We start from the raw sequence: 26,375 nt of genomic DNA on the forward strand, positions 1-26,375 counted from the left end.
GGACAGATCTGCCCTCATCCCTTGTCTGACCATATAACAACCACATAACTGCAGGTCATATAATAATGTGTACACATGTAAATAAGATGTGTGTGGAATAGAAGGAATGATATAAGAACATTTGATAGGTATTCATTTTAAATTGAGCTTGGTACCCTAAAAAATATTTCTGATTTTTGTTTTCATTAATTGAGACAATTAACAAAACACTGTATGGTCATATATTTTCTCATTTTTAATAAAAGGCACACATTTTTAAATACTAATACACTGAAATATATTCATTTGTATATTTTATCAGCCTTTTGGTAACATTCTGCATTTTACCATGTGGTGTCTCATTCACTGATATCATGAGTAATGAGACTGCATTCAAGTAAGTGATGGGGTATTTTTTATGGCACATTAGTTTGTATGGAAAGTAAGTAACACCACTGGAAAAATACACAAATCACAAAATATTTTCCTTGTTATAATACCAACTTTAATACACTGCTCACCATCTGAGCTGCTGACTATTTAAATAGATGTAATATAGCAAAATTCTACAAAATTATTCCAAAGTTACCTCTTAAAAAAGATGGCAATAGGGGAAATATGATATAGTGACACTGAGATCTTCAGTGTCCTGTTGTCCTGTGATTTTCATGCCCTGAGCCAGGAAATCCAGGTGTGTTCCCCCTGCTTTGGCAGTTCAGATTGCTCTGTCACCGTGTGTAGTGACCCTCATATCACAGTGGCTCCAATACCTAAATCTTATAATGACCATTAGCTGTTCTCAATTGATGATAACATATTGCATCTGCAAATTCTTCCTCAGTTGTTACAATTGTCCTATAAAAGCACGGAAGGATTCCAAAAACTCTGAAATCACAACCCCACGTTTGCAGGAATGCCTAAGCAAAATGTTTGCATGAGTAGGAGTTGTCATTTCATATTTGTGCAAGCTGTTCGAGGAAAGGAACCGTGTTTGGAAAGGAAAAGTAACTTCCTGCCATAGAAACATAAAAGAGAAAAGACAAGGCTATGTTTTCAGTATAATAGCTCTGTTTTCTATAACTTTATGAAGTCTAACTGCTGAATTATGTACTACAAACTGGCAGTCACTGCCTGAAAATCCAGACCAAAGTCTTTCTCTAAGTATGTAAATACACTGGAAAGGCAAGAAAGCAATGGAAATCTGATTACCTCCTGTAATTGGGGTATAGTAAACTTTTTAATTCAGGCAGTCCTAGTGTTTAATCAATATTTACTTTGAAAAACAAACACAGCAAAGCATGACCCCATAATCCCCAAGCTGCTCATGAGATGTCATTTCTCTCTTGAGCGTGCCTGTCATTTTTCACATGGTCATTTGTGAATGACTGAACTCCTCTGCCTCTTGTTTACCACAAAACGTTCATCAAAGAAGAGGCTGTGGCTCACAAATCATGTAGAACTGAAGGCCTGGGAGTAGCTGCAACCAGGAGCAGACTCAGGAGCATTTCTAGATGTTCTGACTAGAGGCTTCACCAAGAAAAAATTACTTAACTCATTGTCTCCCTTTTCTGCAGCTACTCAGTTTTGGAGAGTGACTTGTTTTTAAAGACAGTCTTCCCTCAGCCATTTGGCTTTTCTGTAACAAAACCCTGTCTCATTTCTTTGGGTGGAAATGAGGACAAAAAGGTAATCTTACAAGTCCTTGCCACCCTGCCCACACTCTGACATACCAGAATATTAAACCTGAGTGTCTGCCTGTTCTGAGGGCAGAGAGCTGAGCTGTCAAATGTGCAAATTTTAGCTGATTAACGTGTTGGTTGATATGTGTGAATTTGGTTGATATGTGTAAAATTTGGTTGATATGAGTAAAATACTGTGCAAAACAACCTCATAATACCAATGGCACAACCAGGAAAATCTGTATCTATTTCCATTGTTGTAAGCAGATTTTATGACACTGTTTTTGCAAGAATTCAACTTTTAAACTTGTTCAGTATCTCACAGTTAGATGTCTTTCATTTGAATTTTATGCTGCCTGAAGTAAAATTTCTAAGGTACATAACACATTGGATTTGTTGTTTGTTAAATATTACAGTAATAAAGAAAATGGTCAGAATGTAAATGCAATGATGATGAAAAACATGCAAGATATTGCAAGAAAACAAATTTCCAGATTCTTTTACTTTCTTAGACAGGCAACTACTGCATTGTCTCACTCAAATTTATGATGCTGCATCTTAGAGTTAGTAGGATGTGTGTCCTACCTATTCCTGCTGAAAGACTCTCCAGAACTCTCTGCTCAGATGAAAAATTTAATTTTATGATCTAGAGGTAGTCTTCTCAATTTGCACTAAATTTGCTTTTATGTGCTTTCTATATTTCTCCTTGCACAATCAGCTGCTGCAACACATGATAATCATGTTAAAAACCAGCTTTGTCCTCTCTCAGCCTGGATTGACCCAATCAGTTTTTTGAACCTCTCACTTAGGTGATTGCTTCTTTACATCCCTGGTTACCCTTTCAGCACCTGTTTCATAGAAATGAACTTTTCCTGAATACAGCTGACAAAAGTTGTGTGGAACATCCTAGAAGAGGTTGTCCAATGATGTTCCATTTTTACTCATATTGTATCATCTGGCACACCCCAGAAAAATATGTCTTATTTAAGGCTTTGGCTATTGGTAGCTCTCAGGAAGCAAAGGGAAAAAAAAATCCTACTGTAGTTTTGGAGTAATATTAATATATAATTTCAATATTATTAAAGACTTTATCAAATAATTTGTCTAGTTTGTCTTTCTAGTTAAACTCAGTGAAGTTTGTTTTCTTGAAAGCTACTTTTATCTAGTGTTAAACAGTGGAGCAGTAACATTAAAGCCTGACATTTAATATTTATTAAAAGAAAAAAAATACTCTAAAGCACTGATCTTAATCTGTTAAATCTTTTAAAAACTGACCCAAAGCTTTCAGCTGAGAAGTATCTTCTGCCAGCATTAACTCTAACAATTAAAAATACATTTTCAGAGTCTTATCTCAATTTTAGGATAAAATGCTGCAGCTGCAGAGACTGAGCATAAGCTAATGGTGGCCCAGGCCAAGCTCTTACTAGTGAGAGCTACAAAGACAGCCAGTCACTGTGGAAGAACAGCTGTTCAGCCTGCTCTGTTTATCTTATCATTCAAATGCATTTTGATATTTGCTCCAAAAAATCCACAAACTGATCTCATCTCCCCTTTGTAAATCTGCCTTTAATTTACACTGTGCAATAGCCAAGATCTTAGTGTTTCATAAGCAGCAAAACCCTTGAAAAACTCATGGTTTATAATTTGTCTTCAGAGAAGATGAAAATTGCTTCTTTTGATGGGATGTACGACTGAAAAGATGCTGCTTTAATTCATTAATGATATGGAAAGATGACCTAGAAAAACAAAATTCCCTCTTGCCATTGGAAGAGGAAAGCTAAAATCAAGATGAATTTTGCCTGCTGGCCAAATTTTGCTTTTTCAGTGTGGTAAGAGGTGACAAGATGAGGGGCAGTGAGAGGGGAGGAAAGCAGAGTCAGAAATCCCCAAATGTGCAGCCAGAGCAGGGTGGGCAGGGGCAGCATGGGCTGTGCACCTCACAGTGGTGCAGGAAAGAGGAGCTGTGCACATTCATTTGTGCCCTAAAGGATGCACCAAAGGAAAAAGTTCTGCTTTTCTGCCCCTGCCTCTGCACTGGTATTGGTGCAAACCAAAATATTGCAGTGGTTGGGGTTTCTGGAGAGGCATAAGGGGACTGAGAATGGGGTACAGAACCTTTCACTAAAGGGAAACAGGCAGAAATAATGTTGAGATGCAGTAAAATCCTTGCCAGCAGATGGCTGCTTAGTGGCTTTCAGGTTCTCCTGTGTTACATTCTTGGGCTTTGTAAATGGTATTGTTTTTGCTTCTTGTAAAAAGCTGTAAAAACAAGCTTTCCCCAGGTGCAAAGTATCTGCAATGAGTATCAGCACACTGACTCGTGGTTTTCTTTCTATCTTTAGATGTAGACCTGAACCAACACAGAAATATCTCCAAGAAACACATGAGTATTCTTAAAATCAACTCTTTGTTCTCCTCCAGGATGATCTGAAAATCCAATACCCACATGACAAGTATTATATAATGCCCCTGTGGCAAGCCTTATTTAACCAAATACAGATGTGTTGACTGTCAGGAGAGGCAGCTCTCCTGTCCAGCCCCAGCTATTTGTGCATGTTCTTTTGGCAACAGCTCAGTTATGTGCAGTATCCATTCCTTTCAGTGTAATGAAGGTGAAAAGTTCAGCTATCTCTAGAAAAGACACTGTGATTTGAGCAAAAAAACATTGGAAACCAGGTTGGGCCTGTGTTGGATTTGCAAAATACACACATTCTTAAGGAGGGACAAACAGCTAGATCCAAAAATGTCCAAGGCCCAAATCCATATGTTCAGAGCCTTCCCTCAGGACTCACCTTAGATTTGGTGGTACTTTAGCTGCTGCCAATAAAGATACTAAATCTGCTGTGAGTCCCACTGGTGGTTCTGGGGCAGACTGAGCTGCCAGTGGTGCCAGAGCTCTGTTCCCAATACACCCTCTCTGGGCCTGTAAGTAATAATTCCTTGCACAGCTGAAGGGAGGGGGCTGTCTCAAAGCACCTGAAATCCCCAGAGGCAGGGTCTTATCTGGAAGTCAGAGCCCAGGAGATTCAAAGCACAGGTTTAAGGGAAAGCTGAATTCCTTGTGTGTTCCCCACTGTCAGAGGGCACTCTCACATCAGCTTGTAATGGGTAAGGAAATGGGGCTGGAAAAAACCTCAGGTAAGAATTAGTTTCCCTTACAGAGGCTCAGCAGGGACAGAAACCTCTCTCTCATTAGTTTCCAGATCAATAAAAGACTCCTAAATTGGTGATAAAACCAAAATGCAATGCTGATACATAATATGGAACATCTAAAAAAGTAATGATTTTGAAATGGTGGAATACCTGCATCTGTACTCATAAAAAACTTGTTTGTTTGTTTTCTAAAAGGAGAAATACTCAGATTTTTCATAAAAGCTGTCTCCTTCTAGAAAAAAAAAAAAAAGAGAGAATGAAAGGAATAGCACAGATTAAAAATTTGAATTGTCAGCAATAGAGTTTTCAGAAAGAGAATTCCTAGAGAAGCAGGGAAGGTGGTCAAGTGTGTCAAATGTGAGCCTGATGAGCCTTTTCCAACATTAATATCTTTGAGTACAAAATTCTCATCTTGTATCTGGGGATGTGGTGACATCTCAAGCTACAAACTTTTTATGTTCTAATAAAAAAGCTTTCCTGAATTATTTAGGTGTAGTTAGAGTTTAAGCACCACCCACCATGTAATTTTTCTTGATTGTGTGTTTCTCAGCATGCTGCTCTTTATAGGTCATTTTGGAGCAAGCTATTATATATAAATACACCTTGTAAAATGTCACAGTGGAAATCCAGTACCTTCTGTACTGAAATAATAATTCCCTCTTCCCCTTTCTTTTAATCTACATTCCTTCAGCCACAGATGCCATGAAACTGTGTTGTCAGATTGGCTACACAGAAATGTTATTTTAATTGTCATTTCTGTATCTGCTCCATGCAAGGCAATTCCAGCCCTTTCAAGTCCATCTCATGCACCATTTTATCCACATTGGGAGTAATTTTCATTGCCTGTTCACAAGCTGGTTTCCATTTTCACCGTACCTTTGTTCAGCTATGGTTAAAACTCATTGTATATCTTCTCTAAAGAGGGTGCAAAAGATGTTATTCCTTGAGGAGAACAGTTAAATACTTTCCCAGTGCTGGACAATAGCTTGCAACCACAGTCTTTTGTTAATGTACCAAGAGACAAAGACTAACGTGTGTGGAAAGGATAAAAGGATAAAATGTTTCCACATGACTGAAATAGGAGGTTCCCCACTAACACCAAAAATGAAGTCTGAACAAACTGCATGTCCCTCATATACATTAACTTTGTAGAAGCACAATATTTTTTATATGGAAAAAGAACTTATTTCCTTTCTAGTCCTCTATGAAAAAAAAAAAAGTTTTATCCAATATTTTTTAAACCAAAGGAAAACAATGTGACAAATATTGTCCAGTGGTTCCCACATAACTTCCAAATGTTGAAACACACATTTTTAAAATTTATACCATTGAATTGGACAGAGACCATTGTTCAGCTACAGATATATCTGCTCCACTACAGCAATAGTGTGCTCTTCCCAAGAGGCAGCTGTAGCAAGAATCTAGCAGGTATTTCATTGGGTCTGTCTAGAAACTCTATAATACCTGGAGGATGTGGCCAGAGCAATGAGCAAGGCTTGAAGGATCCCTCTGATGAAGACAATGGGATTCTTCTTGGTGATGAAGAAGTACATCATTGGCAGGATGAAGAGCCCGTGCACCACCAGGCCGCACACCACCGTAATGGCATAGAAACCCAGCTTCTTCCCAATGGCTGAGGGGTCATCCATTTCTAAGATTTTGCCAGCTATTAGGAACACAATTCCAAATGGAAAGTACCTGAGCAGAAAGAAAGACATTATCAGGAGACAGCTCCCTTCCATCACACGGTAGGAGCTGCAGCTCCTTCCAGTGGCAGTGCAGTACCTGCCCTGCCTGGGTTTGGCTGTTCTGTCTCCACACCAGAGCAGGATGCCCAGAGCACTGGGCTGGACAGTTTTGTCTGTGGGGTCCCCCTCAGCACAGCTGAGGTTATGGCACTGGCAAGGAACGACTTTAAAATGTTTTGGTTCCAAAGGCAGCTCTGACTTCTTAGCTGCAGGCAGGTAAATGACTGGGAAGAGGGGGAATGAATCATGAGCTCCTCTCATGTGTTTGTGCTCATGTAGCTGTTCGTGGATTTTCGTTGGAAGCTCTTAAGTAAATGTTTATGTTGCCTTTGGAAGACAGAGGAGAAACACCAACATGCATTAGACATGCTCTTGGACTGCCTGGGGGTTTGATTTGGGGCAGATAAATAGGCAGAAGAATTGTTGGTTTCTGAATTGACTCTGGACAGGTGCTTTATAAAAACTGTTGTGCTTCTGTGCGCAGCTGCGGACAAAGTCATGGATGCCAAAAAGCTTTAAATTGAAAAAAAAATCTGGGAGCATCCAGCCATCTTCCACTTGCAGCTGTGTCATCTCCAGAGACTTGACACTACTTCCTCATTTTCCAGAAATAAACTACCTCCTTTGACATATCCACCCAAGCAATCATTCCCTGACCCAGGTCAGTCAGATTGGACCACGTAGCTGGAAAGAGAGAATGTGGGCTGAGTGCTGGTTCCCTGTCCCACATCAGGCTGAGCCACACTGGGGGACATCCCAAAGTGGGGAGAAGGTGCTAAGCTGGTAGGTCTTGTTGTTGGCAGCCACCTGCTGTTCCTCTGATCTTTGGGGCAGGTGTGTTGGCAGGTCTGGCTGGGTCTGCCGCAGTGCTGGAAGGGATGGGAGTACCAGCTAGAACATCCCATCATGCTTCTCCCTTGTGTGGCCTGGGTGGCTGTGATCCCCCTTGGCATGCCCAGGGATTGGCATATAGCACACCCCACCCAGCTATACCATGTTCTGTTATTTGGGAGTAACATGGAGGGTGTCCTGTCAAAAGGATGGTACAGACCAGAGACAGAGGCATGTGCATCCTCAAATGCTGAGGCCCTGCAAAACTAAGGGTTATTCATCCTCATTTATTTCCCTGGAAATAAATGCATGAGATTTCTCTGTATTTTCTTCTGCTGAAATGTTCTTACTCTTTTTAAAAAATACTGATTTTCTTAGCAAAACAGTTACTTACCAAACAGCAACTGCCACTATTTTCATGACAGATTCATTCAAACACTGGCAAAAGCTGACCAAAGGGACGCCGCTGTTCCCCATTCTTCCCAACATTATACCTGCAATCAGAGCATTTGGGCTCAGTTTCTCAAGTGTCTTCACACACAGCCCCAGTGCTTTCCCTCCCTGCTGAAACTCTAAGGCCCCTGGTAGCAAGGCTGTGTCCTGAACCATCAGTCATAGAGCCCTGTGCAGGATTTCCCTCCTCTGAGTGATGCGTGGAACATAAACTGAGAAACATTTTCTAGTGAAGGAATCTGTCTCTGCCTACAGCCAGGCAGCACCAATGAGGACTTGGGAGGCAAAGCCAGGTTTTGAGGTTTGTTCTGGTAATAGGGAGTTAGTAATGGAGTCTCTGTCATATTTTTAGTAGTTTTAGGTCTACATGATAATAATTAACCTTTATAGTCAGTCAGGCTTTGCAGTTTTGGGGGAGGTAAGGAAATGAAGATTCATGGAGAGAAAGGCCAAATTGCTGTGAAGACTAACCAGTAAAGCAGAAAGCAAATAAACCCCATGTATGTGCCCCCATTGCTCAGAAAGCAACTGAATACAGCTCTGGGATGCGTCATCTAACCATATATTCTCCAGACAGTGTTAGTTTCCATTAATGCATATAAATAGACAACATTTTCCTACAGTTAATTATCCTCCCTGAAAGGATTATAAGTGATTGAGTCAACTGCTCAAGGAAACATTTCAAAAACTGGCTGCACCAGGGGAGTTTGCCTTTGAGGGGAGCTGCCTGGGGAGGCAGGGGCTGGCAGGGGGGTGTGTGCTGCTGCTTGCTCTGCATGTGCAGTGCCCTTGCTTTGAGCAGGAGCCCGGCTCTGTCCCTTGGAGCCCACAGCTCCGAGCCACGTCTCAGGCAGCGCCGCTTCCAGGGCCATCCCCTGCTGAGGCAGGCAGGGAGGCTTTCAGCTGCCTTATCCAGGGATTTCACAAGAGCAGTGCTCTCAAGATAGGAGTTTGTAAGCCTGTTAGATCATCCATGCCATAACTTTTAGGTCAGAAGACAGCACTCTTTCATTAAGCTGTTTCAGTGCTTCCATTTTGGACGGTGGGGGGTGGTGCAATAGGCTGAAGACAGCCTTGACACATCCTTTGTTCAAAACAAAAGCATGAAGTAGTCCTTGGTGATGATAATTGTGGAGGGTTTGGTGTCTCAGGTTTGTTCCTGGCTGCTACAGCTAGAGGTGACCCAGCAGCCATGCTGTGGGTGACAATCCTGGTGCTGTTTTGTGTCCATCAGCCAGGAAGAAGCCAAGTCTCAGCTCCTGCCCTGTGAGCCCCAGGCCAGCAGGACTGAGGGGCTCGGTGAAAGTTGTACATTCAGTTCTGGGCAGACAATGAATGATCTTCTGTTCTCAGAAGCAGAAAATTGCCCTTGGTCTTAATAAGTAGATGTAATTAATTCATTCATACCCGGTAGGTTTTGACTGGAATAGTGTTTGTGGTGATGTTGTACTTTGGAAATGGACTATAAAATACTACAAACTGGGAGACAGCCAGCTTCCAGCAGGGTTGTACAGGGAATACCACCCACTGGAGAAGCTAAAAAAACAGAGACAAATCCACTAATTCCAGCTTTGAATCTTGACCCCTTGTGCTGCTATGAACCATAATATAATAAATACAGTCAAAGATGTTTTATGGAACTACCTTTGCCGACCAGATTAACTTCCAAGAATAAATTTACATAAGGAAAATTTGATCAGCATTTTCTTATAAAAGTCATCAGAACTTTATGGTTAACTAGGAAATGGTTGTTTAAACTTCTTCTTTCAAATCCACAAACATAATATGACACACATGGCACCAATGAGTTCCTCCAGCAAGTTAAACTAAATAAATAAGGCACACAGAAGCTCTTACTCTTACAAGCTGAGCTAGTAGGTGGTATAGAACTATTTTCATTGCAGGATACCAAAAATAAAATCAAGAGCTTTCAATCAAAAAAGGAATATCTACAGATTTAAAACTCATAAAACAATATGGGTTGGCATACTGGTAGAGGGGCCATGAGTCTGATCTGGTGGTAGTTCCTACCTCCTCTGAGCACACTGTACAAGGTTGTCTTAGAGTCAGCAAAAGATGGGTCATAAATAAAAGCTCAAAATAGTTGAGAAAAAAAAATTGTAAGTGAATGCACAGAAAACCCAACTCCTTGGAACAAAAGTCATTTTGAAAATTTGTCTTTGAAAGGGTGGGGGTACAGCTCTGTAACAGTCTTGCCTTTTCTCCAAAAAGTTTAGATAGAAACAGCTAAAAAAGCTGAGTCAAGAAACCAAGCAACCCAACCCAATCCTTTTCTCTTGAATGGACACTTGGATTATTACAAACCAAACATGTCTGAAACCTACCCATGGTGGCAGAGAATATCACAATCCCCAGTACATTCATGCCATCACTGGCTCCTGGCTCTGATTTGTAAATCACTTCAGGAGGGGGGGTGATATCCAAGGCAAAGTTCTGGACGTTGGAGCCGTTCTCGTCCTGCACTCCGTAGATGATGATGCGGCGCGTGCTGCTCTCGGCCGGCGCTTTGTTCGATTTGATGATGGGAATGCTCCTGGTGCGGTACTGAGGGCAAACAAAGTGAGTTTTACTACAATATCCCAACAGGAATGAATAGTCTCATGAGCCCTCCTAAGTGCTCTGTTTCAACAATGCTGCATGTTGAAGGCACTGGCATGAAAAGGAGAATGAACACTCCTATCCTTCTCTGATAAAATCTGTAAAAACAGTTGAATTTTTGGAAAAGCATAACACAACCTGAGTTTCCTAGAATCAGACCTTGGTGCAGCAAACAGTTTGCCTCCTGACAGAGCAACTTTCCTGTAAGACATAATCAGGAATGACTTCCTGGAGGTTCTGAGTGCCCTTCTCTCTGTGAGGCTTCCATTAAATTTCCCCCAGGTGAAATAAGTACAGCCATGCCTCTTGTTCCCTCAGAACTTTTAGATGAGCTTTTCTTGCCAAATTCCAACCTGAGTAATTAGATTCTTCTGCAGTACATTATTTTGTTGCTTTAATTGAACCTAGTATTCTGTTCTTCTTTGGTGTGGTGTTGCAGGATGCTCTTAAATAAATTCCAGCTCTCCTCTGGTGGACGTGGAACTGGCATAGGAGTGCATATCTATTCTCCAGTCACACTAGAGAGCATTTTATCCCTGTTTTGCCTTCAGATACCATGGCTACTGAGGCTAATGGAATGGGACTCATTAATTCCTAAATGCTGAAGGTACTAACAGTGTCTGCAGTCCTATGCCATGTCTATACCTGGGTTGTCTTTTACAAAGGTACATGTTTCATATAATGCTGACTCGTGTTTTTCATCAGTAAAAGATATATAGCCACTTACCTGCTTGAATGTGGCCTCAACAAGATTGGCTGGGAACATGTTCCTAAAAATGAACAAATAGAAGAATAATTTCTATGGAACTGAAACCAACTTCTTTTTACTGTGTGTTGGGTCTGCCATGCTGAATCAGTTCTTTGCCCTCCTGGAGAGCAGGGGCTGGGCAGGTGCAGAGGATGCCACTCTCTCCCACTGTGCCACACAGCTGTGCCTGGCTGAGCACAGCCCAACAGAGAGACAGCTCCTCAGAACTGAGGGTTTGGGACTTGCTTCCAAACAAATGGGGGGAGACCCAGGAGCTCTGGCTGCAGATTCTGGCTCTGCCACAGTCTCCATGTAACTGGGGTGACAGAATTGCTATGATTCCCTTCTCCATCTGCTGACTGGGGGGGATGAATATTCTTTTATTCCATGTTTTGCCTTCCCTGCTTAGATAATGAGCTGTTCAGGACAGTCAGGGATGTATTCCTGAGACCCCTGGGTGCTGTAATCTACTGTGGCACTTCTAAGTGCTCCTGTGCTAATTGATAAACTCTAGTACCCCAATATATTTTCATCACTAAAGTTGCAAGTGATGTAGACTTTGCAGTGGTTTGGTCAAGAACAGTTTGCTTTTCAAAAAGAGGATCTCATTCCTGATTAAAAGAGTTGAGATTAGAGCTGTACGCTGCTAAATTTTATTTAGATACAGTTCTGAGGCTTCAGAGTAAGAACCTGAATGAGGTCAGCAGCTTCATCTTTGCTCACAGCTGAGCTACTGAGGAAGGCAATGACCCAACACTGAGACTGCAGGGAGACCAATAGATTTTTAATTCCAAAAGGGACTCTTTTTGTCACCTTTTTTGACTTTCTGTATATCTCACTCTGTAACATTTCACACAATTATATATGGAGCTAATTTATAATTTCAGTTTGAGCTGCAAAGACAGAAAGACATTCAATCCTTATTTGAAATGGAGAGCACACCCTCTGCAGGCTCCAAAGAGGAATCATAGTATAATTGGGAAAAATAGCTAAAAAAGTCATACATTTCCATGCAGCATTTGGAAACCAAGATTTGTGTGATATTCTAATAGGATCATTTTCAGGACTAATTTATTTCCAACCCTAAGCTTCTGAACCTTGGGACAGAAGACAGTGACAGTCTATGACCCAATTATCTTCTTTCATATACCTGAATTTATGCAAGGAGAAACTCCTGAGTTTTCCAACAAAATGACTTTTAATTCAAAGTCCTGCTTAAACCCCAAGTCAGGTTAACCCTTAAATATATGTGAAAAGCCTGTTCTCAGTTTCAAAGAGAATTGCTGTGTGCATAGACAGTTGAATGCATGCTGAACCAGGGACATTTTCCAGAGCTGCTTTCCTCTCTGCAGCAGCAGCAGATACTTGTTGCTAATGGAGTCAGTGCGCAGCACTGGCTTAGAAAACACATTTTTTTTTTTTATTTTAAGTAATCATAACATGATATTATGGTCACACTTAAAAGTATGAGGTAGATTCTGCATCAGTAGCATCAATCAGTGAGAGCAATTGCTACAAAGAGGTAATTGATTATCATTTTTAGGGAGAACTGTGGGAGAAAAATTTTAATTAGGTGATAGTAGTACTGCCTAATGATTGAAACAGAAGACTGAACATGAGAGGAACTTGTTGGCCTGCTGCTTGAGAGCAGATGAGTCTCATAAAGGCATTGGATTGTCTCTGCAGACTGTCCATGGAGCTGCTGATTTTCTGGTTCAGATGTCAAATGCTTTGCAGCCAAAGCAAGACACAGACAGGAGGCAGCTGTGCATCCTTTCCCTGTCAGGTGCAGGCACAACCTTCTGCCTGAGCCCTGGGGAAGCAACTGGGGAGCAGCTGGATGGAGCTGGGCCTGGCAAGATGGAGAGGATGTTCCAGGAGGGGGAGCGCAGGAGAGCAAAGGTGGTTACTGCTTCATTGTGCCTCATAAGGGAATTCTGCTTCCAGACTGTTAAAGGCTTCATTAATATTAACTGGTCTTTGTTTTGCTGGGCTGAAAGGTGCTACAGGGGTGCTCAGGGTGTTGGTTGTGCTCTGCCCTGCTGTGTGAATGGGAAATATTCTGAAAGCAGAGATGCACACGGAGATTCCAGCACAGCTCTGAATATGTACCTCACGTACGAGCTGTGGCTTTGCACAGAAACATCAATTGAATTGCTGATGATTTCCACTTGCTCCCTCCTAGTCCTAATTAGTAGAATTAAGAACAATTAAGACTGCTTGAGAAAGGAAATATCATATGGTTAGTAGCTAGATTAAATGTTAGACAAATTTGTAGAGGATTAAAGCATTTTGTTTCTTTATCATTCTTTATCCTGCAGGAATTACAACTACCCACTTAATACTAGATGCTGGAATTCTCCCAATATTTTTTAATAAATTATGCACTGTGATCCAGTCTTTGAGACTAGCCTTACCAAAGTTACACAATTTATCTGGTGAAAGGATGACCTGAATGTGTTTGCCAGGGCCTCGGCTTATTTTTATTTTAAGCTGGTTTACTTGGATTGAGAAAATCCAGTATTAGCCAAAATTAAGTTTTGTTAATCAAAAACATTTAAGAGAGCAATTGGTGAATGAGACCTATTAAAACTAAAACCAAAAAATGAGAAGAAGGAATTGAACTGCCACCTAGAGATGGAAGGTAACTGGGAGGGTTTCTTGGTTCTGTCAGGCCTCTTCAGAAACACTTCTTGCTTGAGGGGTGTGTTTTGCTGCACATTGATACTGCCAGCCATGAGCTGGATGTTTAGCAAAGATCCCCTGGGAATGGCTCAGAACAGGAGACTGAAGGGAGAGTGATATGGAGGATTTGACATTTTAGTGTGGAACTGGGATGGGGAGGCTGGCTGGATCCTCACAAGGTCCTTGGGACAGGCCCCCTGTGGGATCCTGCCCACCAGACCTGAGTGCTGGGGGATGCTGCAGAGTGGGAGCTTCAGGCTGGCTCAGAATCCACACAGGGGCATTGACCCAGCATACAGCACAGGGAATGGCAGAGTGCTGTAGCCTGCCCAGCTCTGCCTGCTCTGTTCAAGCACCCAGCCTGACACCAGATTGGCACCTGCAGATCTCTGTGCAGCTCTGGATGAGATCCACATGTACCCACATGGATCAGGCCCCCACATCATAAAGTCAGGCTGTGTCTCTACTCAGGCACTGTGTTTTTCACTGATGTACCCTGAATTAAAGACACTGCCAGCACTTGGGAAGGAGTGATTCAAACTGAGCTCATCATTGCTGTCAACACCTATAAATACTCTTGTGTTTGTTCAGTTAAGAAAGCCAAGCAGATAAAATACTTCTGAAGTTGCAGCATTGCTTGCAGATTGCCTACAAGACACAGGTCACAAAATAGTAGTGATCTGGGGTTCATTTCTTTAGCACAAGCAACATTGTCTAACCTCAGTGGCTCAGCTCAGCATTCCTAGCAGAAATAATTTCACATAAGAGTAGGGAATGAAACCTACTGCATAACAGTGACTGAGTCTGGTTTAAACCATAGATAAATTTAGGTCTGAGACAAGGATATTGTTGTAAAACAGAAACTGAAGACATAGGCTTTCTGGTTACATAAAAAATTAACAGCTAAATACTGCCTGCCCTGAGGAATAACATTTCCCAGAGCATCTTCTGCCTCAGGAACTCTGCCAGATAGAGCAGGAGTATTCAGCTGAGGCTAAAAGGGTGAATGTGCATGAAACTCCAATATCAGCTCAGTGAACCTTCTGCAGAGCTGAGCTGCTGAGCCCAGCTGGCACAGCAGGCCTGGCCTGCATTTGCTGTGACAGCAGCACACACGCACAAGTGACCCACGAATCACCATCTCTGCCTGCAGCTGCTGTGCTGCACAGGCTGCTGTGATCTACAGGCAAATTTTGGAGCCCTTCCCTAATTCTGCATGGGATGAGAGGATTCAGATGAATTAGGAATGTGTATGTACATGCACTTTGGTATCCAGTCGTGGATTTTGAGGAAATCCTAAAGACTTGTATCAAGTGCAGGCAGCACCTGGTCTGAGCAGCAGCTCTGAGGGTCCCATTTAGCACAGGATGATTTAGCATCTTGCCAAAAGTGGAAGGTTCTCTTCCCTTCTCCATGGCCTCCCAGCAACTGACTATGAATGTACAGAGTTGATTGATTTTGCTCCCCTAATTTCAGCTGCTTTGGGAATAGTGTCAGGAAGCCATTCTTCAGCACTGCCCCCAGGATGTGGGAGCTCTCTTGTCTCTTTAGGGGGTGGTTGGCTCAGAACCACAGCAGTGGCACAGGGAGCAGCACAGTTAAACTGTGTCACTGTGACTCTGTTAACTGAACTGTCCAGAGAACATGAGCCTGCAGCCACTGGGACAGCTCCTTCACACCTCCTGGGTGACTCCTGTTAGAAATAACAGGCCAGTTTCTGGTTCCAGCAATGCTACTGAATATCTGAAATACTCGCCCTGGGTCCAGACCATGGCGTCATTAACTCAGAGCACTCAGCTTTTGCAGATCCTTTCAGTCAGAAATGAGGCCAGTGGCTGTAGCACAGGACTGCCACAGGTATGGCAGATGTTTCCTTGACTCAGAGCACCCCTTCCCTCTGGCACTTTGTGCTCTGCAGCCCCAATCTGGTTTTGCTCTCAGACTTGGATGTTATCAGCCCCTAATCCCTGCCACACCAGACAGTCTGGCTGCAGTCTCCCACGCTGTGGAATTAAAGCCACCAGACTGGGGTTTTGCTGCATGTGTGTCCTCATAATATTTATTGGCCTATATTTGCACTAGGCAGAAAGCAGCTTTGGATGCTCTGCTCTCAAATTTGAGCAAGCGTAGCTGAGCCTGCAAGAACGTTGTTTTAAGGCTGGAAATTTGACAGTATTCTAATATTGATGTGTGTGAAACCTTACCCTGTCACTATATACAGCAAGGGTACAGACAGCAAAACTGGAGCCTGAATGGCTTGACATGAGAACTGTGAAGTTTCTACATTTTTCCAAGAACAAACATCACTGTAGCTCCTATTTACTATAGGCTGAGGTCATTCTCAGGGACATTACCTTAATCTCAAGAATTTGTTTACTTTTTATGTCCTCTGCATGAATTCATCATCAGCTGTGTGGACTCCTCACTACTGTTACACATGAGCCACAAGTCCTGTCCTTCCTCACACATCTGATACCTTCCTGCGGGTGTCAGGGGCTCCAGCAGGGTTTGCACTGCTGAAAGCAAGGGCAAAATTTAATCCAGAAATACAAAAACCCCAACCTATAGCAGAGGCCACGTGAGAAACCATCTTGTACATCAGTAGTCATCTCTGGTGCCTCATCTAATTTATCCTTATCAGTCATACTACCTCCTGCTAAAAGGACCAAAGAAGCTGCTTTTGCAGAATTAATGAGGCACTAAAATCCTCATTATTGGGATAAAAAGTACTTACAGAATGCAAAAATCACTAATTGGGTTTAAGTTACTTTGTCTTGCTTTGTTTTGGGTTTTTTTCAAAGATCAGAGCAGAACTCATATTGTGGAATCATTTTGTCAAATGTGGACTTTTTATCTGTCCTGAGGGCTGCATGGCATTTCAGTTCCAGGAAGGGATCTGAACTTTCTTACCCTGCTTCCTCTGAAAGAAAAGGTCCTGACAAAGCCCCAGCAGGGCTGTGCCTCTCTGAAAGTGGAAGCACAAGTACATCACAGCTTTAGGCATCTCTAAAAGGCTGAATTGTATCAAAGGGAACACAACAGGCCCGATGTGTTTCCACTGTGGTTCCAGCAAGGCAAGTTATTCCATGAAAAGTGTGTGTTGGCACTGGAAGAGTCCAGACCAGTTGTCAGGAGGATGGACAACAAATTCCACTGCAAGGTCAAAGCTTTCCTAGTGCACTTTTAATTCCTGGTCCCTGTGCACCTCACCCTCTGTGACTAAAGCCTCCTGACCAGAGAGAAGAATTTGCTTCATAGTCCATCTCCTCAGGGTGGTTTTCATCATGGAATTATCTTTATTCCATGTTGGATTCATGGTGTGCCAAGTAGAGACCACACAGTCAGAGGGTTGAGAGTTCTTTGTAGATATTTAAGGTTGGGGCTCCTGTGGAGATCAAACTCTTAGAAATTACCCAGAAGCAAAGGCCTGGTCCCAGGGCAGAACATTTCTGGCATAAGGCTGGTTTTGTGAGATGAAAACAACCTGGCATTCTGAAAAGAGGAAAAAGTGGTGCTTTGCCATAGGAGACAGATAAATATTTCTATCATAGTACACAGTAGCTTTTGGCAAAAGATACCTTCATGTACAGCATACTTATTTTCAAAAGTTCTTTCATAGTTTAAAGCTGGATCATTTAATGCACTCTGAAATATATTACTGTGTCTACATACAATTCAGTCTTCAGTTGTAAACTTCTAAAGGTGAGATTCCTGATTCTGCACAGCCTGGACTTTATCCACACTACAACAGACCCTGAGTTTTTCCTGCCCTATTTTCAAGAAACACTATTTCAATAATACAGAATATAGCCCTTAGCTTGAAAAAAGGGAAGTGATTTTAAAGAGTGCTCATGATTCCCCTGAAAACATAAATCCTCTACAGTGTTTATATCCTCTTCTAACTCTTACTGGTATAAAAATAAAGCCTCTCTTGGTTAAGCCAAATTGATTTTCTGGGTACCTGCTATTAAATTGGATGCAATCCCGAATTTTCAGTGGTAAAATGCTCTGATTTCTCCCTCCAGTAAACTTCAGAAATGTACAAATTTATTTTTCGTGGGTCAAGATGTGATTTGATCCTGTCTGCCTTCACGGAATTGGTTTATTTGGGGCTTTTGAGCTGAATAAGTTTATGATGCCACTCTGTCTTGTTGGACTTGAGAAAAACCAACAATGTGCATGAACCCTGCACCTGCTGGTGCCCAAATCTGCAGTCAGCCTGATATGAAACAGGAGGGGGAACCCAGTTTGGCTGGGACTTTGCTTGTTTGTTTTATTTCATAAGCCAGATTTTATTTCCCTTGGTGGGAAATGCAGGTGGCACGATTTCAGCTGCAGCAGAATCTCCCCTTCTAAATCAAAGGTAACAGATGTTGTGGAAATATTAACTGCTAATGTCACCAGTGTCCTTCTGGCTCACAGAATGAGTTTTGCAAATGTTTGTCCTCAAATTATAGGCATTTCTCTTCTCCTAGTCAGGTCATTATGCTACAAAAGTAAACCTGGTATTTTAAATGGAACACTATTCCTGTAAGTATGTTCCTTTTTGTCCTTTTGAATAAAATACACAAAAGCTGAATTACTTTAAAAAGATTGTACATTGCTTTTCTTAATTTCTTAACTCATAAAGGGCTACTAAAATGTCACTGTAATTTTTGCAGACAAAGTATAAAGTTAATTTCAGTAATTGCCACAGGAAGAAGAAGGCAGAGATGTTTGTTGGTTCACTGCTATTGAGATGCTCAAAAGCCACAATCCTACAAGAACCCTACCCGCTCTTGTATGAGCTGGGAATATTCCTTCTGGCCAACAGAATTTTCTGAACAATCCTCAGTGAAGTACTTTCTTTTCCATGTGTTTTAGTTCTCTAGCTGTAAGGAAGGAAAATGGTCCTTGCCTACTTCACAGAGGAATTGCACATCATGAGAATAAATCTATAAAAACTCATAAAGCACCAGGTGCTTAAAGACAACATGATCCTTAGCCTGAGAATTATATAGAGCTTTAAATGCAAGAAAATGTACTTTCATAGGCCTTGCAGTGCTTGCAGCAGAAACCTTGAATAAAATGAGGGCAGATTTGTACATCTGTCTCAATGGACCAATAAAGTGGTGGCTAAAGACAGAAGCACCTTGAGAGCAGCATCTCCTGCACAGCTTCAGAGTCACAGCTGCCTCCTTAGTCCAGACCAATAGAGAGAGGGAGGCTCCTGCACAGGAGCCACCTGGTGACGTGGGCATCTTCCACAGGCAGCAGAACATTCTGGTCCCCAATCTCCTGGGACTCTCTTTAGAAAGGAAATCTTTCAAGTACAGCTGTTTAAAGTGGCAAAAAAAAATGTTTGAACTGTGGATGCAATTTTTGAGGCATGAAATTCAGGATGTTGATGAGATTGTGTATTTCCTGGCTGATGTGAGGTTAAGAGCAATTTCAGAATTATTATCTCCTCTCTGAATCATTGTTGTTTGGAGTTTTGGTTTTTTTTCCCCCTACATAATGGACAAATATACAGGGGAAACACCATCTACAAAATAATTCAAAATAATAATAATAATAATAATAATAATAATAATAATAATAATAATATGATTACTGATTAGTGTTGCAAGTGTTAAGGATAACCACAAGGGTCTGCACTAGTTTTTGGTTTCATTTTTTGCTGATTCAGTATGTTCTTTAATTTCTAATTAAAACCACTACTAAAAGCAAAAATCTCACAAAAAAATTCAAGACATTCAATTTCTAGCAACATCTTTCCTGTCAAAAGCTCTAGACATTGTCATATATAACATCAAAAGAAATAATAATGTTTTATATCATTTCAAAGTGGCTTCAAATCTGAAATCAATGAGGGTGAATACATGTATCCCCATGCCAAGATTCATGCTTTTAAAATTAACCCCACAATAATGTCACATATATCATCTCTTCACTTGAACATTTAGCATTCTTCATTTGCAGAATACCAGATGTTTCCTGTGTAAACTTCTGGGCACATATGCAATTGATAAATGGAGAGGAAATTAATGAATTGAGAAGATAAGCCAATCTGGGCTGAAAAAGATGGTTTCCAGCTGTGAATGGAAGTGATTTATCATTGAGCTGAAGGATCAGCTTTTCTAGCTCAAACCAGCAGATACATCATTACATTTAATCCAGACTTCCACACAGATATTTGAGTCTTGCAACTGCAACTGCAGCAGAGCCAGAATTTCACCCATAGTGTTTGCCTAGGCTGAAAGCCCATTCCCCACAGTTCTGTTGTTATTATTTATTTATTTACTTAGCAAGTGTGGTTATTTCTGTAGCAGAGGAATAAAAACCATCCATTGGTGCTCTCAGGATAGAAAGATTACAGCTGTGGCTGATGCTGAGCACAGCAAAAAAGACTGAGCTGGATTCTCTCTTTTAACCTTTGGTAATGAGAGGGGCTTGTTGACCTTGTCATTGTTGACACCTGCCCAAACCAAAGTGAAGAATTTAAGGTTTTGCAGACTAGAAGCACGTGGCTGCTTGGAAACTTGAATACCTGAAATGTGCACACATGCTATTATGATTTGCTTGGGTAAATGTTTGTAGAAAAACAAACATTTTGTAGAAATCCTAGAAGATACTTGCAAATGTTTTTTGACCTGCAGCGAGGCTCAGAGGAATAAAGTGTTCCCAAACCTCACCGTAACACCCCTGGTGTGCAGGGAGTGGCCAGGCAGAGGTGAAGAGATGAGTTTGTAACTCAGGTCTTGGTCTTTTCTTGAAAACACAATAGTATAGTAAATTTTGATTTTGAAAACCCAGATTACTTTCCATCTAACTCATCTCCATGACAAGCTTACTCTGAGCCTCTAAAGGCAGCTGGGCTGGTGTGAGAAAGGGAATGAGGACCTGTGGTAAGGGAGACCTTCCCAGGCAGAGCTGCAAGTTCCATCTGCACCCTGTGTCCCACTGTGCCTTTCAGTGTCTCTGACTGAGGCCTGAGAACCAGCTCAGCACACTAGGAACGGTTCCCTGACACTGCCACTATGAAGACAGTCATTAAGGTCACCTTTTTCTTAGACTCTCTTTTATTTCTTATGCTACTCTGTCATAGTGAGGGATTCAAAGCTCCTGTATCTTGCTCTTGGTGTAGGAATTACAGTCCTTTGTGCAGCAGAAACAGAATAATGTGACTCAATCCATGTCACAAACAGATGGAATTCCACTGTGCATCCATCCCTCATGGCAAAGTCACTGGAGAGATACAGATGGGTACCCAGTGCAGATGAAGATGGTGGTTTTGTGAAAAGCTACAGAAGAGATTGTTCTCTGCTGCTGCTCCATGACTAAAATAATTTGGCCCATTCTCACAAAGACATTGATAAAATACAGGTGGCCTGGGTAAATGCAACTTGGAGGAGAAAAAAAGAGTCTTTTGTAAGCTTCTCTTCCCAGTTCCTTATGATTTGAAGTCCAAATAAGTCTTAATTAAAGTACTTTGTGTGCTGTCAGGGTCAGGAATTTGGGTTTTTGAAAGGCAAACTGTGAACCATTTTTAATTTCAGTAAGTTGAACTCCAAAGAGAATTCTCTGTGCTAGATACACACTTGGCCTGAAAGCCCTTGGCCTATGTAGTATGAGATCAGCAACTTGAGGAGCTACCAAACAAAGGCAAAACTTTCTGCACGAGCAAAATAAATCTGAGGCACAGAATATGTTCAGTCAACAAACTAATCCCACTAGCACCTGAAATACTGGGACAAAAAGGGATTTCAGGCAAGGCCATCAAATTCCAGCAGTGCCCTAATGCTGCTCTAAAAGGACAAGTGTGTCTTTTGCCAAACAAAATAAAATGAATAAGGAAAAGCCCCAAAGCAGAATAAAAAATACCCAACAGTGGTCTTTCTAATTCTGTCCTTTATCTGCAAATTGGCATGAACAGCTGTAACTGCGCTTTTAAGAATTATTTTCAGAAAAAAGTGCGTTTCACCCCTTTATTTAAGGTTTTGCCTGTTGCAACTATCGACTCTTATTTAAATGAACATTAAATTTTAATAGGCCCTTGACCCTAATAATGGATTTGATGGTGGGGTGCACAGGCTATATGGAGTCCTGTGGGGTATAAAGGACCTGCTCCATTGTTGTTGGTTGGTGGCCATTCATTTAAATTTTACAAGAAACAGCCAGTATAAACCTCTGATAACTCGAAAATTATCTTCTGTAACTTACTTTTTTCTCAGTCTCAACAAAATATTTATCCTTAGATTCAGAACTGAGGCTCAGGCCCCAGTTTCTCCTGCAGCTCTGTACCAAATGCTGCCTTCAGAAAGCAGAAAGAATGGATGTCGTTACCGGATTAAGTCCAGCAGTGCATCTGCAGAGCTCATGATGGGCTTTCCACCCTCCTCAGTGCTCTCCTTCTGGGCTGCTCCACCAGGGTGGATAATGGACACCATAATTATTCCCACAACCACAGCCACAAAGGTTGTCCACAGGTAGTAAGTGACAGTTATGATTCCCAAGCGACTGGAAGTCTTGGCATCCAGGGCTGCCAGCCCAGACATCAAGCTGTGGGAAGAAAACACAGCACAAATGGTATTGAAATCAATGTTATTTTGCATTGCATTAATGCAGCTGAAAGCCTAATTTCTGAATTATTCCATCCTGCCTGCTTCTCTGACAGCTGATTTGTGTGTCAGTGTCTCAGTAAGCTTGCCAGTAACACCACAGCTGTGCTCTCTGTGTCAGAAAGGATGTTTTCCAAGTGCCACCTCACATCCTGGTTACTGGAAGGAGCTTGCAAGCTCAGGCTGCACATGTGGGGACTGAATCCTACTCACTCTACCCTGAAATTCCAGGGACAGTTTTACACAAGTTACACATGGGATGGCTCAGTTCACAGGAGCCATGGCAATAGTTGTTAAAACTCTGTGTGTCATACTCTACACAGAATTTTACAGAATATTTCAGGTTTGAATGGACCTTTGAAGAAAGTCTAATCAAACCCACTCAGCCCTTCCTGTGTGAAGTGGGGACACAGTTTTGAAATGAAAAACACTAATGGACAATTTTGTCATCTAGTCCCTTCTTTAGCAAAAAGAATAACTTTTTTTCTTTCTAAGTAAATTCAATATATTTTTGCTTTGCCAGGGAGCACATTGGGAGCAGTCTGTAATTCAGTCTAAATGGGGACAGTGGATGGGATCCAGGGGAAACACCTCCATGGGAAGTGTGGCTGCCCAGTTGGGAGCAAAGAACATGCTGTGATCACTTCAGCCTTTCCATGGAATCAGAGAATAACAGAGCCCTACAGTCACAGAACATGCTGAGTTGGAAGGCACCCATCAGGATCTTTCCTCTTCAGCTCCCTGCCCAGCACTGCCAGAGCATCACCAGTGCCCCTCTTGCTCGTCCACTCTGCCTGTGCCAAGCCATACAATGAGATTCCCCACCATGAGATTCAGCTCCCACTGACCCTCTTGTACAGGCAGGTGAGACAGGGCTCTCTTTGGGCCCTGAGGTTTCTTTAGGTTGCTCTGACATAGACCCTGGTGCAGTTTCCAAGTGATCTGAGTCTGGGGTTGGATTTTCCACTGACAGCAGTGTGGTTTGGGGCTTTAAATTGAGATTTTCCTTTGGATAATTCTCTGTGAACTCTCCAAAGCATACATCTCAGGAAAAGTACAGGTGAAATAAAATACCACATTTATTATTTGGTGTGTCCAGCTTTCTCATCAAAACAGACCTGTTTACCAGGCCTGTTCTCATAAATATTTACTAAGCTGCACCTCCTTGAATGAGATCTCCTTGACCTCACACTGCTGAGAGAGGTTGTCTAGAGCCAATGCTAAAGTGCAGCTTAACCTTTATAGTAGATTTAATGAAATCAAATGGGTGGATTTAGTGTTCAGGTTCCAGCTATCCACTAGATTAATTAAGAAAATGTATTGCTTTTCTGCATTGCCAATCTCTCATCTAGCATGGCTTTTGTTAACACTATAGGAGCAAGGGTGCACTGGAGTTTGGATAATTTAGAAAAGGAGCATCTCAGCAACTCTCACTCTTGTAATCATTGTTCTTTGCTTTTATTTATCATTTGATTTGATAAAAAGTCCACCTTTCTATGTGTCTGCAAAGCACTGTGTACAAACACAGCACTGCATATTGAAAATACAGTAGTAGGAATGCTACTTTGTTCCTTGACATTTCCCTTGGATGAGTCCTCCAGAAGAGTAAATATTCTAAAACATTTTTTTAATAAAACAATTCAGTAAAATATATTTATCTCAAATTAATGTGACAGTTTTCTGTTAAAAAACCCCTGTGTTGTTACTCGATTTTTAGGACTGAACTCTTCTCTCAGGCTGAGGTTCCACAGGCCATTGAGCCAGTTTGACAGCTCATTGCTGCACAGAGTAGATATCTAGAGTACAGCACTGTTCCACCTCCACATTCCCAGGGGAAAAAAAAAAAAAAAAAAAAGAAAAATGAGAATCAGGTTGATTTTTAACCAGTTGGATGTTTTTCATGGTAACAATTTTCAGGGTTCTTTATAGATACATTATGCAGGTGACATCAGAGGTGTGAAGGGCTGAGTGTTGAGCAGCAGAGTTGTAATTGCAGGCAGAGCAGTTCCTGGGAGAGGGCACTGCCAAGGGGACAGAGAATTCCCTCTCCTTCCCTCCCCAGTGCTGCCCTGGAGCCACTGTCACTGTGGGGAGCCACTGTCACTGTGGAGAGCCACCACTGTTCCTGTTGTCCTTGATGCCTCTGGGCTCTGTTGGTTCTACAGAACAACAAAGAGATGAACTCTGTCTTGATTGCTCACCTGAGAAGCATTTCCAGAAGTACTTAGGACAAAAATCCTAATTAAATATGCCCAGTGGTTCAGGTGAGTTTAGGGTTGTTAGCTCAGCCTCAAGATGCAGGGCCTTAGGATTTGGGAGGATGTTCAGCTGGAATCTGATCTTACCTTGGCTCCTAGGTGGCAAATCCTGAGGGGGCTAATAATGAGATTGCTCTGTCTTGGGGATATTCATTAACAAGATCATCATCTGTAATGAGATTATCCTGTCACCAGATAAAGTCATGCTCAGTTCATGCTGTGATGAGAAAGTCATCAAAAGTAATTAACTATGGAGGTGCAGTGGGGTAACTGGGATGTGACAGAAGCATAAACAGAGGTCTGGGCCCTGACACAACCCTGTGTTCTCCATGGCCTGCAGTGCTCAGGAAGGGACCAATGGAACCAGTTCTCCAAAGGCTGGGGAGTAACAGTGGTCATTTTAGGCAATAGCTCAGAGTCATTTCAGAAAGAAGTGCCTGGAACTAGAATAAGACAGTAATCACTCATTCACTATTTTTTGTTTGACTTGTCTTTGATATCAGAAGGAATAGGACAAATGACACAAAGATTAAGAGACATAGAGGTTATCATACAGTTATTGTACAAAGCAAGTAATACACAGTCCCATCACATTTATTGCTGTTGGCCTCTAGAGTTCTAACATTCACACAATGTAGCCACAGGATGACAAGAGCAAGTACTTTTCTTACTTCCTAGAGAACAATAAGCTTCCAGCTAATTTAAACTAAGATCACTGTATCATGCTCAGATCCTCCCTCAAAGTCTAATTTTTATCAGACACTCTTGGCTGCATAAAAATTTCTGAAGAGTTTCTCAAGATTCTTCCAAACCAGAACAAAGCTATTCTCATGGCTTCCACTGCTAGACTCATGGAACACACTGGAATGGAAAAAAATGTACCTTCAATTCTTGTCAAACCTCAGGATCTGGTTGGCCTTGGAAGAACAGGGCAGATATTTGATTCATAGGTTGAAATCATTTGAGAAGTTGTGTAGTTAAGTAGCTTCCACATGTATGATTCACGTGTAGCTTCTTCCATAGCGTGTTTTAATGATTGCCAAATGGACAAAACAGGATAAGACAATAAAAAATAATCTGGAGCTTTTCTAAATAATTACTGTACATCTCACTCCTTTAATCAGTTTGGGAAAAAAGTCCACAAAATTGTAATTTAATGTTCAGACACCATTACTTAGCTTGTATGGAAAAAAGCCTGCCGAGCCTAAAGGGAAGGGGAAGGCATCTTCCATTCTAGGAATTATGTATCACTAGTTAATAAGGTAAAGTCAGTTTCTACATTGTTTAAAGTATTTGTAATTGTACAAACCAAAGAACCAAGTGCTAAGTTTCATGTCTGCTTTGAGGGAAATCCGTGTAAAACCCCCAAGACTAAAATAGAATTTTTGACGTAAAGAAGAAGGGAATTCTTTCCAATATCTTGGAAATCTAATTAGTCCCATGCAAACAAGTAGCTAAACCCTTTTGAGCACCTCTAGGCTTGTTCTGGCTGTCACAGATAAGCATCAGGTATTTTATTTACAAACAAAAATAGAACTTTCTATCTTCTCTGCAATTCTCTAGGTTTTTCTCTTGCTGTCTGATGAAAGCATATTTCTTTGTCCTGTCTCAAGATCAAACCC

General features: G+C 41.6%; 1 protein-coding gene across 1 annotated transcript in view; it reads right to left on the bottom strand.

The window, feature by feature from the left end:
• Positions 1-26,375, bottom strand: part of SLC1A7 (solute carrier family 1 member 7) — a 48,812-nt gene that overhangs the window by 11,232 nt on the left and 11,205 nt on the right. The window contains exons 3-7 of the mRNA XM_071435632.1: positions 22,221-22,436; positions 11,190-11,232; positions 10,189-10,408; positions 7,785-7,884; positions 6,276-6,509 (exon numbers count right to left, since the gene is read on the bottom strand). Of these exons, the coding sequence (XP_071291733.1) occupies positions 6,276-6,509; positions 7,785-7,884; positions 10,189-10,408; positions 11,190-11,232; positions 22,221-22,436 (813 nt within the window). The remainder of the gene's footprint in view (positions 1-6,275; positions 6,510-7,784; positions 7,885-10,188; positions 10,409-11,189; positions 11,233-22,220; positions 22,437-26,375) is intronic.

Source organism: Agelaius tricolor, unplaced genomic scaffold, assembly GCF_023055355.1.
Source record: "Agelaius tricolor isolate 1412-34295 unplaced genomic scaffold, bAgeTri1.0.p SCAF_11, whole genome shotgun sequence".
In the NCBI taxonomy this organism is placed as follows: Eukaryota; Metazoa; Chordata; class Aves; order Passeriformes; family Icteridae; genus Agelaius; species Agelaius tricolor.